Source organism: Pipistrellus hanaki (assembly GCF_964339955.1).
Source record: "Pipistrellus hanaki genome assembly, chromosome: 10".
Classification (NCBI taxonomy): Eukaryota; Metazoa; Chordata; class Mammalia; order Chiroptera; family Vespertilionidae; genus Pipistrellus; species Pipistrellus hanaki.
The window spans coordinates 37559629-37576519 of record NC_140512.1 but is presented as its reverse complement, the minus strand read 5'-3'; the positions used below and the strand labels follow the sequence as shown (position 1 = coordinate 37576519).

The 16891-nt window shown below is 40.6% G+C and overlaps 1 protein-coding gene across 2 annotated transcripts in view; it reads left to right on the top strand.

The window, feature by feature from the left end:
- Positions 1–328: 328 nt before the first annotated feature.
- Positions 329–16891, top strand: part of ANKMY2 (ankyrin repeat and MYND domain containing 2) — a 31322-nt gene continuing 14759 nt past the window's right edge. The window contains exons 1-4 of one of the 2 annotated variants that reach the window (XM_084897179.1): positions 329–582; positions 8118–8182; positions 9835–9973; positions 12112–12210. In XM_084897179.1, coding sequence (XP_084753305.1) covers positions 516–582; positions 8118–8182; positions 9835–9973; positions 12112–12210 — 370 coding nt within the window. In that variant the 5' untranslated portion in view covers positions 329–515. The remainder of the gene's footprint in view (positions 583–8117; positions 8183–9834; positions 9974–12111; positions 12211–16891) is intronic. The other variant, XM_084897180.1, reaches the window with a different exon arrangement.

Genomic DNA, 16891 nt, shown 5'->3' with positions numbered 1-16891 from the left:
GGTGATGGAGGGAGGGTAGCGAGAGCCAGACACCTCTGAAGGCCCCATGCAGCCACTGCCGGACACAGAACGTACGGATAGATAATTATACTATTGCGTGTTCCTAAAGACAGGAAGCAGACCGGTTGGAGGGCGGGAAACGTGTGAGAAGACTTTAACTCCCCCCCTCTGTTTTTTTTTTTGCCATTTGGTTTTGTCTTCTCGAGATCCTCCAATGGGATTCTTTGGCTGCCGCCTCAGGTAGCTCCTCCCACTTGCTGGACCAATAACACGCGCGGGGGGGCGGGCGGTGCCAGCGGAACCGCCCCTTCCTCCTCCCCCCCCCCCCCACCCCCGGCTCGCCAGAGCTCGCCGGCTGCTCGCCCGCCCTCGGGAGAGGGGAGAGGATTCGAACGCTCCCCGGCGGGTGTCCGGGTCTCGCGCTGCCCCTCTGCGGCCGGCGCCCCTCGCGCACACACCGCGCTTCCTCCCGGCACCTGCGGGGACACCGCACAGCCTCCAAGCTGGCGGGAGCCATGGTTCACATAAAGAAAGGCGAGCTGACCCCGGAGGAGAAGGCGCTGCTGGAAGTCATCGGGAAAGGTACGGGCGCTGGGCAGCCGGCCCGGCCCGGCCCGCGGGCGTGGCAGAGCCCGGGTCCCGCGGCCCCCGGTTCTCTGAGGACCGGGAAGCGGCGTGTCTCCCTGGGGAGCGTGGCGGGTTGTGGGCGCGGGGAGGCGGGGCGGGAAGGTGCACACGCCGCCCAGGCCCAGCTCGGATGACAAGGAGCCGCCCCGGGGAGTGGGCCCTGGGGTGCTCATCCTCCGACTCCCCCGTCCTGCCCCCCCCCCCCCCCCGGGGCAGGTTCTCAGGCTGCAGCCCAGAGGGCCCTTCCGACTTCCGGAGGCCGAGGGGTCAGGGCTCCCTGGCTGTGGAGGGTGGAGGGCGCTCCTGAGGAGACAGGGGCTGCATCCGGGGGCACGGAACTAGTTGTGCAAGTTGCCCCTTGGAGGCGTCGGCATGGGAACCCTCCGGAGAGCGGGGAGGGGTGCGGCCCGGCGGCCCCGCCTCCGAGCGCTCTCCGCGCGGCCGCGGCCTTCCAGGCGCCCTGCCGCGCCTTCCCGTCCACTCCCGCGACCTGCGCCCCGCAGCCGCCGCCCGGCGCCCTGGGGAGGGAGGCGCAGGCCCCGGAGCGGGCGGGAAGCCATGCCTTCCCCCTCTTGCCCCCAGCGGATGTCCCAGAGGCGCTCCCTGCCGAGTCCCGTTACCTGGCAGGTGCCAGCGGCGTGACTGTGGGGTGGCTGCCGCGCGGGGACGGGAGCGCATGGGGTTCTGAGCTCCAGAAGGAGCGAGCCGCCCGTGTCCCCTGGCAGAGAGGCCAGTCCTTGAAGCACTAAGGCTTCCCAGGTAGCTGAAACCGGTTTGGCTCAGTGGATAGAGCCTCTGCCTGTGGACTGAAAGGTCCCGGGTTCGATTCCGGTCAAGGGCATGATGTACCTTGGTTGCGGGCACATCCCCAGTAGGAGGTGTGCAAGAGGCAGCTGATCGATGTTCCTCTCTCAATCGATGTTTCTAACTCTCTATCCCTCTCTCTTCCTCTCTGTAAAATATATTTTAAAAAAATAAAAAAAAAAGACTTCCCAGCTTCCATTCTTCTTTCTGAATAGCCAGGTTCTAATCTGGTTCCCCAGAGAGTAGGGCAGATTATTGCTCCTACTAACAAAAACCAAACAAAAACCAAACAAAAATACGCGGGGGGAGGGGGGGGAGGGAGGGAGGGAGGGAGGGAGGGAGGGAGGGAGGGAGGGAGGGAGGGAGGGAGGGAGAGAGAGAGAGAGAGAGAGAGAGAGAGAGAGAGAGAGAGAGAGAGATCGGATTTGAAGTTAACAGGTGCTGGGGAGATGAGCCCACCCAGTTCAATGTCACGTTTAAGTCGGTCACAGCTGTATGTATAGTAAGTGTTCTTTTGCCTGGGATTGTGGGACGTGGAGCCGGAGCCGGGGTTTGGGTTTGGGTTCCGCAGGGTCTCACTGACCTATTTGGCACTGCAGCCTTTCTGCGCTGCCTGTCCCCCGGGTCCTTTCTCCCCGCCTTTGTGCTCTGGGACTCAGTTCAGCAAACATGTGAGTTCCAGCTGTGTGCCAGGCCCAGTGCTGGCATGGAGGAGAGAAAGGATCCACTCACAGTCCATCAGGGATGCAAATTTTGTTTTTAAACAACCTGGAGCTATCACTTTTCTTAAAGTCTAAACAACTGAGCAGTTTTATAAAGCGGGTCTCGGAAAGGGGCGGGTGGTGGTGGTGGTGGTGATCCTTGGATATATTCTTAGGCATCCACCAGTTTTTATTTTAAAGATTAAATAAAAGATAATAAATGTGACTGTAATGGGGTGAGTACTGTGCTATTTGCGAACGTGCCTCCAGTTTCACCAGTGCACAGACGCTATGTTTCACTGGTTCTATTGGCCCCAGCAGCTGAGAAAAGAACAGAGATGGATTTAGTATGTGATGCATTCATTTTTTATTTAATATATTTTATTGATTTTATACAGAGAGGAAGGGAGAGAGATTCGATGAGAGAGAAACATCGATCAGTTGCCTCTGTACACCCCCTACCGGGGCTGTGCCCGCAACCGAGGTACATGCCCTTGACCGGAATCAAACCCGGGACCCTTCAGTCCCCAGGTTGATGCTCTATCCACTGAGCCAATCCGGTTTTGGCAATGTGATGCTTTCTTAATGGGGACTATAAGAAAATAACAACGATTGAATGTTAGTATGAGTAAGACATAATTATTAACACTTCACACGTATTAATGCATTCAGTCATCATGAGCTAGGAATTATTTCAAAACTACAAAATTATAAGAGGCTGCATGGGAAGGTGGTTAACTGTGAATCTTACCTCAATCATTGGCTGGTCATGTGGCCTCAGGCAAGTTACTGATTTTGAGCTTCAGGTTCTCCAACCTGTGAAAAATGGTACTCAAAGATGAAATGAGTTAGTATATGTTAAGCAGTTAAAATACTATTTGTGTTGGGAGTTATTATGGTAATATGATAATCTGCACTTTCTAGACGAGGAAACCAGGAACGGAGAAATTAGATAACTTGCCCCATGTCAAATAGGTAATAAGTGGCCAAACAGAAATATCATATGGCCCTTAGTCCTAGAAATATGTTGGACCTGAAAACAAACTAAATAGAAAATAAAACCAGCACCATAGCAAACCATACCACTTTCATTTTGAGAGACAATTTAAAAATATATATTTTATTGATTTTTTTACAGAGAGGAAGGGAGAGGGATAGAGAGCATATTTTATTGATTTTTTTACAGAGAGGAAGGGAGAATGATAGAGAGCTAGAAACGTCGATGAGAGAGAAACATCGACCAGCTGCCTCCTGCACATCCCACACCGGGGATGTGCCCGCAACCAATGTACATGCCCTTGACCGGAATCAAACCTGGGACCTTTCAGTCCGCAGACCTATACTCTATCCACTGAGCCAAACCTGTTTCGGCTTGAGAGATAATTTTTAAAAAATATATATATATTTTATTGATTTTTTTACAGAGAGGAAGGGAGAGAGATAGAGAGCTAGAAACGTCGATGAGAGAGAAACATCGACCAGTTGTCTCTTGCACACCCCCTACCAGGGATGTGCCCACAACCAAGGTACATGCCCTTGACCGGAATCGAACCCGGGATCTTTCAGTCCGCAGACCGACGCTCTACCACTGAGCCAAACCGGCTTCGGCTTGAGAGACAATTTAACTTAAGCAAAATACTATCTGTCAAGTTAATTTTAAATGTTACTGATTTTATAGTTTTAAGTGCATTTAATTTATAAAATTAATTTTTGATTTACAGTTGAATAAAGGTCATAAATAAAATTTATATTTGTACTCATTAAAAGCATTTTTAAAGGAGGTAGGTGTTTTTAATTTTTCCCCCCTCTACTACATTTCTCAACTTTGAGAAGCACTAGATTAGTCAGTACTAGCACGTGGAACTAACAATACATTTTTAGCCAAGTGTGACCTAACATCTTGGTCATTGTGAAATAAACTCCACAAATTTTTGAGTGTCTTCCTTCTGTCAATCACTGCCTGCAGAAGTTAAGCAGACTGTACGTGGGACTTACAGTTGGAGAATACCATGCGGAACCTCTGGACCTTTCAGAACAACTTTTTCTTCTGAGTGAATTCACATGCTAGATGTTTGCAGACTGTTACAATGCCTGGAAGAATCAGATGACAAGAAGCTGTTTCCTACAAACCCATTTAAATCATAGTTAGTGACAGCATCCGTTTTTGCAACATTTAAGAAAATGAAAATCACCAAAGAGCACTGAACTGCTTATAACTTGTAGATTGACCCTCTCTTCTAACTTCTGATATTCTTTTCCTTAAACACTGAAGAAGTGCTGTTTTTTCATTACTTGTGTAATAGTAGCTATAAACAAGTTTTGATAATAAGGTTTATTATACCAATTTTATTGAGGTATGATAAATGCTGCACATTTAAAGCGTACACATTTTAAAATCAGTTTTTGACTTAAGTATACATCCATGAAACCATCACTTCTGTCCAAATAATGAACAGTTCAATCACCCCACAAGGTTCTTTAAGCCTTTTCCTAATTTCACTTCCTGTACCACTATCTCCAGGCAAACGCTGATAGGTTTCTGTCTCTACCAATTAAGTTTTTTTATTCTAGAATTTTATATATGTGGAACTATACAGTAAATTATTCCCTTCCCCCCCATGACTTCTTTCACTTAACATCATGATTTTGATGTTCATCTATGCTGTACCAATAGTCTCTTATTTTCTTCTTTTATTTTCATTGTATGGATATACCGCTATTTGCTTATCCATTCACTTTGGTGGACATTTCAGTTCCCAGTTTTGGACTAATAAAGGAAGATCCTGCTCTAAGTTCCTGTGTAGTGAATAATATTATTTCTAGTATCTTTAATAGAAAGATTCAGGTCTTCTAATAATTATAGTATAGAGTTCAAAGAAAACATTAACAAATACATAGTTACCATTAACTCAGTGACTGAAGAGATTATGAAACCTCTGTGGGCTTTATTGTCTTCAATTACAAAAACAATAGCTCTTTAGTTATTTTGATTTTTAGGCAATGATTCATAATCCCAATTTAAGGCCATTTTGTTACAAAATCTAAAAATAGATTCTAGTATGAGAACTTTTAGAAAAGGCACACTTAAAAAATTTACTGTTTCAAAAATATATGTTATAATTAGAAGTCTCTACTTTTTAAATACATGTATAGATAATATATCTATAATTAAATTTAAATGCATGTATTATTTTTAAAATTTAGACACTTTAAATATTTTATACATTATTTTACTTATATAAACACATTATAGCAACTAACAAGACAAGGAGTATTTTAAATACATAACTTGAATCGTAGATATATTAAAACATCCCTTTTGGAGATTCCACTAAATGACTGAATACCATACATACCCAAATCTCATGGTTATCTGATGGATTGCTGGAAACAGAAGTATCCAAAGTTTGTTTTTGTCTCCCCCCCCCCCCCTTTTTTTTTTTTTTTTTTTTACTACATATGCTTACCTTCAGTAAGAGATCAGTGGTTCCAATCTAGCTATTAGAAATATTGCAGTGAATTATATTGTGCTGCTCTGCATATAAAATAACAAGAGCATCTAGATCAAGCATGTCAAACTCAAAGGCTAACATGGTCCAGATAATTGAGGCATGTGAGCCGTGGGCCGTGATTTTGACATGCTTGATCTAGATGATATGCTCTGAGAATGTATCTGGGCCAGGCATTAGGACAAAACCTTAATCCCCCTCTGAACCCTATAGGATGCTACTATCTACTTCACAGCTGAGGAAACTGAGGGCTTCACAAGACTTGTTCAATGTCACAGTGTTCCTGTGATGTGGTAGGAAGGAGGGCAATAACAGCGAAAACATTTCTATTAGCTCCATCTCTCCTCTGCTAAAATGCTGGTCTATCCAGATAAGTTGATCAGGCTCGCCCTAATGAGGCAGGTTGGGCTGTGTTTTCTTCTTTGGTTGAGCAACTTGGAAAATTTCTCACAAGGAAAACAAATCATTAAATATTACTTTCATCAATTATAAGTCTGTTAATTTTTGGCTCCATTGAAGATAATTGTTGGCTCATTTCATATCTCCCTTATAGTAATGTATCTCTCCATCTTAAAAGTTTATTAAATCAGATTTAATATATTTCTTTCCCAGAGTAAAGCAATTAATCTTTTAAACTTAATTGCAAAATGCTGTTTGAGAATCTGCTGTGGAATGAAAAAAGTAAAAATCATTCTGCCTGAGCCCTGTGTTTCACTTTTCTGTGCTATTCTAGACTATCACTAGTTTCCTACTAATGCCATTAAATTAGGAACACCAAATTAGAAATCATCATGTTTTTCCTCTTTGAATATTTTTCACATCTATTTTCCAAGATATGTTTTTCTCTATACTGGAGGCCGGATGCACGAAATTCGTGCAAGGGGCTTAGTATTGATTTATTTTTAATTGCTCCCTAAACAGGACAGATTTTAACTTAGATTGTTGGCCATTAGGCTAAACAGTTTATGAAACCATTGGTCTGTTCTTTAATGTGAGCCAAATGTTTACCACTTAATCTTCCCCTAATACGTTCAGGCCTTGACATGCTCACAGTCCCAATAGTATTCTTCATTTACTGTAGAATCATCTCCTGATCAGACGGAAAATAACCTGTTATTCCGTGGAGGCCAGTGGGATTCAGCTGGAGCATCTTCCTCAAGGAACATGGGGGGGTGTGGGAGTTTTTGTTGTTTTAATTCCACTCTATAGATATTTGTGAGAAAGTCTCTGATGGGAAGTCCCATGGGTGGGCAAGGTTCCATGTGCTTACATGCTGGAAGGTTTCCCCCTCTCATTTCGTAGCACTGCATATGAGGTATGCGTCAGACAGCGTACTGTTGACAAAATAGCTACTGTCACAATCCAGGGACTTGGGGATGATTCACTTGACAGTTCGCCAGCAGATCTATTTCTCTTGTCAGCCCAGGAGACAGGTCTCCATCTATTCCAAGTTGGTGAACAGCAACCAGATGACTTGCCTTAGAAACAGGCCAGGGAGAGAGAGGCATGCTTTCCTTATTCTGCAGTCCATCTTTAACTGGGAGACTAGCATAATTTAGCACATTCTTGAACTGTAATTGTAATTCTGAAGCAAAAGAGAAAAAATAACTCCTGGTGGGTGCTGCTCCTATTTTATGTCCTTTTGGAAGAGAGGCTTATCTCATCCTTTCTCCCTGAGAACATTCGGTTTCATTGTTCTCTCTTCCCAGTCAAACCAGAATTGTTTTTGGCAGAATATGTGGCTGACTTTCATTTATGATGATGATAATAGCAACATTCCTGCAGCTACTTGCTTCTATCAGTATGCCTCACAGAAGACTGGAAAAACCTGACAGTTGTGGCCCAATTACAGCTGCTTTTCAAATGTATAGAGGACTGACCTTTAGGATTACATCAGAGGACTTTCAGTATGAGGGCACTTTTATATAGTACCAGGCTTTAAAGATACGCTTACTTAAGCCTTTCCAAACCAAGAGTTCTATTATAAGCATGCCATCCCATCAGTTTGCAGGGGCTATCGTGACAAAGTACATCAATAGTGATTATATGTTGAACTCCAATTATTACATTGACTGGTATTTAAATAATGGGTTGGACTAGATGCCCTGTAAGATTTGTTTCAGTATTAAGAATCTTATGCTTTGTGGTTATTGTATTACTGCAAAAAAAAAAAAAAAAAAAAAAAAAAAAAAAAAATATATATATATATATATATATATATATATATATATATATGGCCGATTTAATGTACTCTAAGAGCAGTGGAAATAAAAACAAGATGGGGATATTTTAGTTTCTATAAATCTTTTATTCTGGATAATTACTTTGTGGAATAAATAGTATATGATACTTTATTTCCTAACAACCTAACCTGAGTAATCTTAGTTTTATAGATAAGCCTTTATTTCCTCGATGTTAAATTTTTTCTGTTCTAGTGATAAACAACCTTTCGTTTATTTATTTATTTATTTTATAGGTACTGTTCAAGAAGCTGGGACATTATTAGCCAGTAAGAATGTTCGTGTCAACTGTTTGGATGAGGTAAATTTTTTTTAAAGTTTAATAAAGTGTTTTACTACCTATGAGAATGGACAATATAGAAAATCTAATAAGAGCTGTTTTTCTAGAATTTGTTCTCAACTTATGCTTATATCTAAACCAAATGTAAGCAGACAATCTATGAAAGACAAAGTAGCAGGTAAAAACATGTTTAGTTGTATTAGTAATCAAATAAGTGCAAATTATATCATTTCTAGTGAAATGTGGGAAACAGTGAACTTTTATATGCTAATAAGTCCCATATAATACAAGCCTAATATGCAAATCGACTGGTGAAACAGCTGGTTGGTGGGGGACAGGACCGGCTAGTGGGCGGCACCAGGCCAGCCAAGGTGGGAGCCAGTGGGCAGAGGGAGGGGATTGCAATCAGGGGCAGCACTGGCGGTGCGATGGGGTAGGGCACTGCCTGCTCACTGGCTGGCACTGTCCCCCCATTACCCTGCCAGTCACCTCCCACAGAGGGAGGCCACAGGCGGTAGCAGGGTGATTGGGGTTGGGTGGGGCCAGCCATTATCACCCGCGGATTGCCTCCCTTGAAGGGAAGCCAGACTGAAGCTTAGGGGAGCGGGCCTAAGCCGTCAGTCGGACATCCCAAGGGCTCCTGGTCTGCGAGAGGGTGCAGGCTGGGCTGAGGGATCCTGAGTGCACAAATTTTCATGCACTGGGCCTCTAGATATAAATTGGCATCACATTCCGGAGAAAATTTTAGAATTTGTGTGATTTTTAAATGTACATACCTTTGACTCAGCAACTCTACTTGTAGGGAAAGGTAACTAAACCTACACTGAGCTTTCTAGAACACTTGCTGTCCAAAACAACCCTGAGGTGATGACAAGGTCTATTCTGAGCTGTCCAATCTCTGCCATTATCTGTGTGTGATTATTCTGTTACACAGCATAGTTCTAGTGTGAGAAAGTTAACTTAGCAGTTTCTCATGCAGAAGGGAAGGGGTTTTGTTAACCCTTTATCCACACATGGCAAGCAAACTTAATATCAGACAAAATAAAGTTTAAAGCAAAAAAATACTTAATAGTATAAATACTACCAACCATTTCTCCATATTCATACTATATATATATATATATATATATGAACAAATCATGTATATGATCAAAATATAAATGTAATTTGAGAGATGATTGTTTAAAAAATGATACCATTATAATGTACATTTCCTGCATCCTGTTTTTCTCATACTTTATTCAATTTTCCCTTGGTAGGCGTTCTATTTATTTTGAGGTTTTTTTCATCTTCTTATTTTTAATGCATTTGTATCTGCTTATTCATTTGTTTCTCCAGGAACTAAGAATGTGTGGTAGAGATGAGAGCCCTGGGTTCTGGTCCCTGCCCTGGCCATTTGAGTAGTTAGGTGAAGATGAGCAAACCTTCTCTGAGTCTACTTCCTAATCCATAAAAAAATCAAAATAATAAAAATAATAAAGTAATAACACCATCTTTTTTCCTCAGCAGTTCATGAAAGATCCAAGTGTGGAAGTGAATGTAAAAGTACTTTATAGATTGTAAAGATGATTTTATTAATTCATATTTGGTTTTAATTTAATTACAGGCATTGCGCATAGGTAACTTTAAGACAAATAAGTAAAATTAATACTTTTTTTTCCTTTCTATTACAGAATGGAATGACTCCTTTAATGCATGCTGCATATAAAGGAAAACTTGACATGTGCAAATTACTTTTGCGACATGGAGCTGATGTAAACTGTCATCAACATGAACACGGATACACAGCCCTCATGTTTGCTGCACTTTCTGGTGAAGTTTTAGGATTTATTCTAACACTAGAGGCCTGGTGCACAAAATTCAGGCATGGGTACAGTCCCTAGGCCTGGCCTGTGATTAGGGCCATCTTACCAGCTGCTGGCTGCTAGCTCTTCCCCCACCCACCCCCCGTTTGCTGTTCACCATCGGGTGGTCAGAGCCTGCTGGCCAGGGGGAGGGACTGAGAGGTTGGCCATTCCCACCTGCTCGCCAGTCCTGTCCCCACTGTGGGCCGCCTCTGTGTGTTGGGTGATTGATGGGCTGAGGGGGCTTGGCCTGGTGCCGCCCACATCCCCCGCCATCCACCCCCAGCTCCCAGTTTGCCATTGCGTGATGGGAGCCCGCCAGCCCGGGAAAGGGACTGAGAGGTGGTCAGTATGCCTCATAATGATTAATCAAGCAGTCATTCTGCCTTTAAGGTCAATTTGCATATTACCCTTTTATTATATAGGATATTGTTAGTTGTCTACACAAATTTATTTTAAGTACATATATACTTACAAATGAAATGCATTTTTATTATAATAATTTTAAGGTCAATTCTAGTGGAAAATAATGGTGGGAATTGGTTTTTGAAAAATCATATCGGAAATGTTGTTTAGTTACTTTGGTGATTTCTTTTTAATTTAAATCAATCGATTCTTTGTATTGATAACATAGATAAAATACGGTGTGGGACAAGAGTAGATTTGCAGTTGTGAATACATGAAATAGAGTATTCTTGTATTGTTATTTGTTAGTTATTGTACTATTTTCCATATGAACAACTGTAAACCTACTCTTGCCCACCCGGTATACCCCGTATTTTGTGTAGAGTTGAGAAGCTGGATCAGTTATTTCTTTTAAGTTGGTTCTTTTGATGTTGTCTATCTTGTTCTCTTGAGAAAGGAGCTGCTCTGCTGGAGCTGTGTGTTTGTTTCACTGGCATTTATATACTAAATAGGGTGACCTATTTAGAAATTGACTCATGTTGCTTATGGTTTGCTAAAGAAAGACAGTTGGGAAATATTACCTAAAATTAAGTGGAGTTAGGTGAAATTGTTGCCATTTTTTTTAAGGAACTGAAGATGGACTATAATATTATACTTTAAAAGCAGTAATCTGTATCTTATAATTCTAGAATTGAAAACCATTCCTAAGCATGGCTTAAAATATAGAATTCAAAAGGACAACCACTTTGATTACATATAATTTTAAATTTCTAGTTAGATATAGTTAAAATACAAATGAAAAACTAAGGAAAATACTACTGCACATCTTAAAGGGTCACATTATTATAATGTGAAAAGTTTTTATAAATCACTTAGAAATGGCAAATACTGCAGTAGAAAATGAAACAAAATTGAAAAGGATAAAGAAGTACAACTGGCTAACAAACATAGATTATTTCTCACCACACCGGAGAGGTTAAGGAAGAGGCCAATGCCCAGCTTCGGCACAGGAACTTCTTTGCACTGTTTTCGGGCATGCACATCAGCCTAGCCTTGCTGGAAGGCAGCCTGAAAAAACGCATTTAAAATATCTGTAACCTTTGTTCCCACAGTATTTTCCCAGGAACTGTTCCTAAGGAAATTTAGTTCAAACTGCAAAAATTAATGGGAAATGCTGTTCACTGAGTACAGTTTATAATACTTAAATATCTGTAATGATTCCATGAGTGATAGAATGAAAATAGAATAAATGGAAATGATGGTTATTGAGAAAAAATTATAGAAAAGTAGACCCCCAACTGTTAATAGTTGTCCCAGGGCCTGAAGGTGTGAAGGATGGGATTGGTTAGCAGATAGTAAGTAAAGACTTCTATTCATTTATGTTTTTACTTTGACTTTGTACTAAACATTATCATTAGGAAAAATAAATATATTTTGTTCAGTTAAAAAAAGTGATATTTCTACTCTATGTTTATATTGCCTGATGTTTTTTTCTAGAAAACAAGTTTAATTTCTAATGGGTTCTTCTAGCATTTTACTCTTTACCATGGTTATGATTTATATTTTAGAAAAAAGGTGAAAATATCCAAATAAATGAAAACCTAAAAGTTTGTGGCAAAAAAGGTTACAGATAATTTGATAGGGAGTATTTGAATTGCACATTCTTAATATTAACAAATATGTTCCCTTTAAAAACCCTAGGTAATAAAGACATCACATGGGCAATCTTGGAAGCTGGTGCCGAGACAGATGTTGTCAACTCGGTAGGAAGGACAGCAGCTCAGATGGCAGCCTTTGTGGGTGAGTTATTATGGCAGTTTTACATAAGGATATACCCCAAATTTTCTCCATGGAAAGCATACTACTTTACTTCTTAGAGAACAAATACTGTCACGTTTATTTTAAAAAAATAATGTTTTTAACCAACTAGGTTTTGTCTAACTTAATGAAATACCCATGATACTTTGGAGAAAATGAACCAGCTCTGTTGAATGTCCACTTTGTAAGATACAAAGAATGGTGTAGCTATTTTAGTTGTAGTCAAATGCTTTGAATATTTTATTTCTCTAGCAGTGTTTCCCAAACTTTTGACATATGTGTACCCCTTCTATAATTTTCATAACGCTGAGTACCCCTTGTACTCATGAGAACGTAGAATTAGGCACAGCTAAGCACGGTGCAGTGCATATCCCCACCAAACTCCGGTGCAATGCGTACCCCCCACCAAACTCTTCCCGTGCCCCTGGGGGTACGCGTACCACACTTTGGGAAACACTGCAAGGAAGTAGTTCAATGTATAAGGTCATGAACTGTGACACCAACAGTCTTCCATTTAAACTAGAGCTGGCATGAAATCGTATGCGGTTAGGGTCCCTAGGCCATCTTCTGCCCACTTGCCAGTCCCTGCTGCCACCCCCTGGTTTGCTGTGGTTCCCTGATTGCAGCATGGCTCCAGTTCCCCAGAGCCTGTGGACCAAGAGAATTGTCATTCCGCCTGCTTGCCAGTCTCGCCCTGCTGCTTCATTCCCGTGGTCCCCCATTCGCCATGCTGCAAAGGAAGACTGTGCCGAGGACCGGGGGTGGGGTTGGGGAGGGGGAGGATGGAGACCAAGAGGCGCTCAATGCCCCTCATGATGACCAGTCGTTTGGTCATCCTGGTCTTCATGGACATTGGCTTTTTATATATATAGATTCTGGCTGTGTCACTCAAGAGCATGTTACCTAATGATTCTGACCTTCAGTTTCCTCATTGTAACATGTTTACCTTAGTACATGGTTACAGAAAGAATCAAATGAGATAATAGAGCTTTACAAGTAAGTAAATAAATGCCATAGTTACTGTTGTTAATAATAATTGTAACAACATAATTCTTTTGTAGGAAGAAGCATTAATAATATACAGCTACTTCATTATCATCATCAACAATATATATTTTATTGTGTGTGGCCAATATTTCTTGATGTGTTAATAGACATAATATAAAGGGTTTACTAGTAGAAGAGAGTGGGAGTGAATACTGGATCATTGGTAGTTTGGCCACATTAAATTGGCAGTTACGAGAGTCCATTAATAGAAAAGCTGTAAACATCTGACATACAGGGAGTGCAGTAAATAGCTTTGTGAGGACTAATAATTCATTAAACAAGTACGTAATGTTCACAGTCTATATACCAAGCATCACTCTAGGTGCTTTTGTTACATTGTGAACAAGACAGGCTGTTCATGTGTTCATGGCACTTGAGGCCAATCTTGGTAATGGCCATTGTGAAATAGCTTATGCTAAGGGACTACTTAAGAGTTCCATAGAAACGCATCAAAAAGAGGGATCTTCTATCCTTCTTCTAAGGGGGGTTTGAGAGAAATAACATTTAAGATAGAATGGAAAGTAGTCAGATGTGGGGTATCATAACTGTATATTTTGTTAAATTTTACTGTCAATTTATAAAACTCCTAATAGTAGCTACCATTGACCAAGTCAGACAGTCGTGGAGTCACTTTATGGTAGCTCCGAGAGAACAAGTATTATTTTAATTCAATTTCAGGAGGATTGGAGAAAGGTATGGCCTTGTTGTGCAAGCTTCAGAGAAATACTTATCTCCCATAGCTATTGATTTTTTTCTTGTCATTTTTATAAGTCTCCTGGGTTTTATAGCTATTCAGTTTTGTTTTAGTTTTTATTTGAACTAGCTTCAGGCTTCAAAGTAACAAAATAATAATAGTGATAATTGGCATGTATTGTTTTTTTAATGGAAATATTTTTAGCTTTTCACTTTTTATGATTTGCTTTTGGTTTTATCATTCTATAATGCTACTCTGTCTTAAATTTTTGTTCTAATTTTTCTGATAATATACCCATTTCTGATTGCTTTTTTGTTTTTAATATTTTGTCAATATCTCTTTGCCCATCCTTTTGTTTTCAATCTTCATTATTTCATAACTATATTACACCTATATTATTTATAAACATAATAGAGGACTGGTGCACAGATTCATGCACCAGTGGGGTCCCTTGGCCTGGCTTGTGGGGATCAAGCTAAAACCGGCTCTCCAACATCCCCTGAGGGGTACTGGATTGTGAGAGGGCACAGGCCAGTCTGAGGGACCCCACCAGTACACGAATCATGCACAGACCTCTAGTGTGCATGTAAGATCTTTGATTAATCTCTTCCTATCCTCTCCCATCCCCCCTTCCCTTTAAGACTCATCAGTCTTTTCATGTTTACATGCCTGTGGTTTCTGCTTCTACATTGAGCATCTGCCCCCTGGTGGTCGGTGCACGTCATAGCTACCAGTGGAATGGTCAAACGGTCAGCCGGTCACTTAGGGTTTTATATATATAGATAGGTGGATTCTGTTTTATAACCCAAAAGATATTTTCTCTTTTTTAAAAGGTATTCATTCAGCTAATGCATATTTCACATAATTACTGATAAACTTAATTGCCTCCTCTTTTTTACTCTTTTACCTCAGTTTTTTACTCTGCATTTTACTTAGTAGTTTTGTGTGTATGTGTATTTCTCAATGTGATTATCTGGTTACCTTAGAGTACATTTTATTACTTCTTTTATTGATTTGAATGATGAGAGTAGGGAGAACTTATATGCATATATGCATAATCCATTGACACTGAAAATAGTTCAGTTCAGGCCTTGGGTGTGTGTAGATAGGGGAAAAAGAATGGGAAATCTGTAATACTTTTAACAATAAGGATATATTTTTTAAAAGAATGTTTCCCATTCCACTAGTGCTTACTTTCCTATTCACAACACTCCTGATTAAACCCATAGTTCTCAGTTATCATCTAAAAATAACTGAGAACAAAGAACAAAACTATACTCTGTGCCCTACCCCAAAGGCCTGTAGCGGTACACCCCATTTAGCTGCCCCAACAAGAGGAAAACCTTAAAACTAAATTATTTCTTCACATCCTCTGTTTTGGTTTTATAGGCAACAGGATTTTTCTTTCCTCTGCCATCACCATCACTAGTTATGGACTTTCCTGAGAGTGTAACATTTTTAATACCAACATGTTAGTAGAGTGTACCTCCTAGTATATTACTTCTTTCAGTAATTCCCATGATAAGCAGTACAGTATATACTGTGTTTCCCCCAAAATAAGACATCCTCCGAAAATAAGACCTAGCGCATGGAAAGATAAGACATCCCCTGAAAATAAGACCTAGTGCAACTTTGGGAGAAAAAATATTAGACGCTGTCTTATTTTCGGGGAAACAGGGTACTAACTAGTAGCCCTGCACACAAATCCATGCACGAGTAAGTTGCTGCTGCCCTCCTGTAGCTCTCTGCCTTCTGCTTGCTTGCTGCCCTGCCCTGTCCTGTAGCTCTCCGCCGCCTGCTTGTAGTTTACTGCCTCACCCTCCTGCAGATCCCTGATCTGGTGGTTGTGAGGTTGGTCCTTATGCCTCACAGCATAACAGATAATTAGCATATTCCTCTCTTACTATGTAGGATTCCTCAGTCATACTCTCCACCCATTCCAATGATCGCTGCTGCCAAGGCTGTTGTTCTCCACTGTTTCCTCTTTCTTCTTGCTCCACTTAGATTTTAGTAACAGACCTTCTCAGATGGTATGTAGGTTATATTTTGTTTGAAATTCATCTTAACCAAAACTTTCTCTCTGAAGAATGTGAGTCATATCTTGTCTAATTTCATGATTGATGCACTGTCGTTCCTTTCTCGCAATCACACGTAGAAGTTACTCCACGGTTTTTCTGATCCTGATTTAACAAATGGAAATTTGATTTTATTTTCCTTTATAAATTGTTCATTTTGCAATGTGGAAGCTTCCCCCAACTCACAGCCTTTGTTTTGTATATTAATATTCCTGCTTCATTAGTATGCATTCAAAACTCATAAATTAAAAACCAGTAAAACTACTTAATACTTTTGACTATAAAAATGTAAATATAAATTAAGTGAAAATTTATATTTATAATGATAAACTTTAAATATATATCATTTTAATATAAATTATTAGCAGATTAGTTAAACTTAAATGTCAAAATAATCTCAGCACTACCTGAAATGAAAGAGATTAATCTTTTAAAAAGTAACATAATATTTGTTCTTTCTACCAAAGATGTAATTTTAAGAATCCCCAGTCCTGTGACGGTGTGATTATTATATAGCCAGTATTTTTATATTTTCAACTGCCAACAGGGCTGTTTCTGACTATCCTATTGGGGGACTGATGAGAAGATATATCAATAGTTACTTGCTAATTCTTCATTTTCTTCTCACCCCTATATCTTCAAATCTTCTTATGTCTATTTTCATATATTTTAGGAGCTGTTTCACAACATTTTTTCTTTTAGAACTATTTTTACCACTAGGCATGGCTTAGAGAAGTTGCTCAAGGATCTGTGAGAACCGTATGTGGATTCCAGGCTTATGGGAGTCAAAGCTTTTTCTCTAGTTTATTTCACAAAGGCTAGCTTTTCTCCAGTTCTAGGGGAGGAG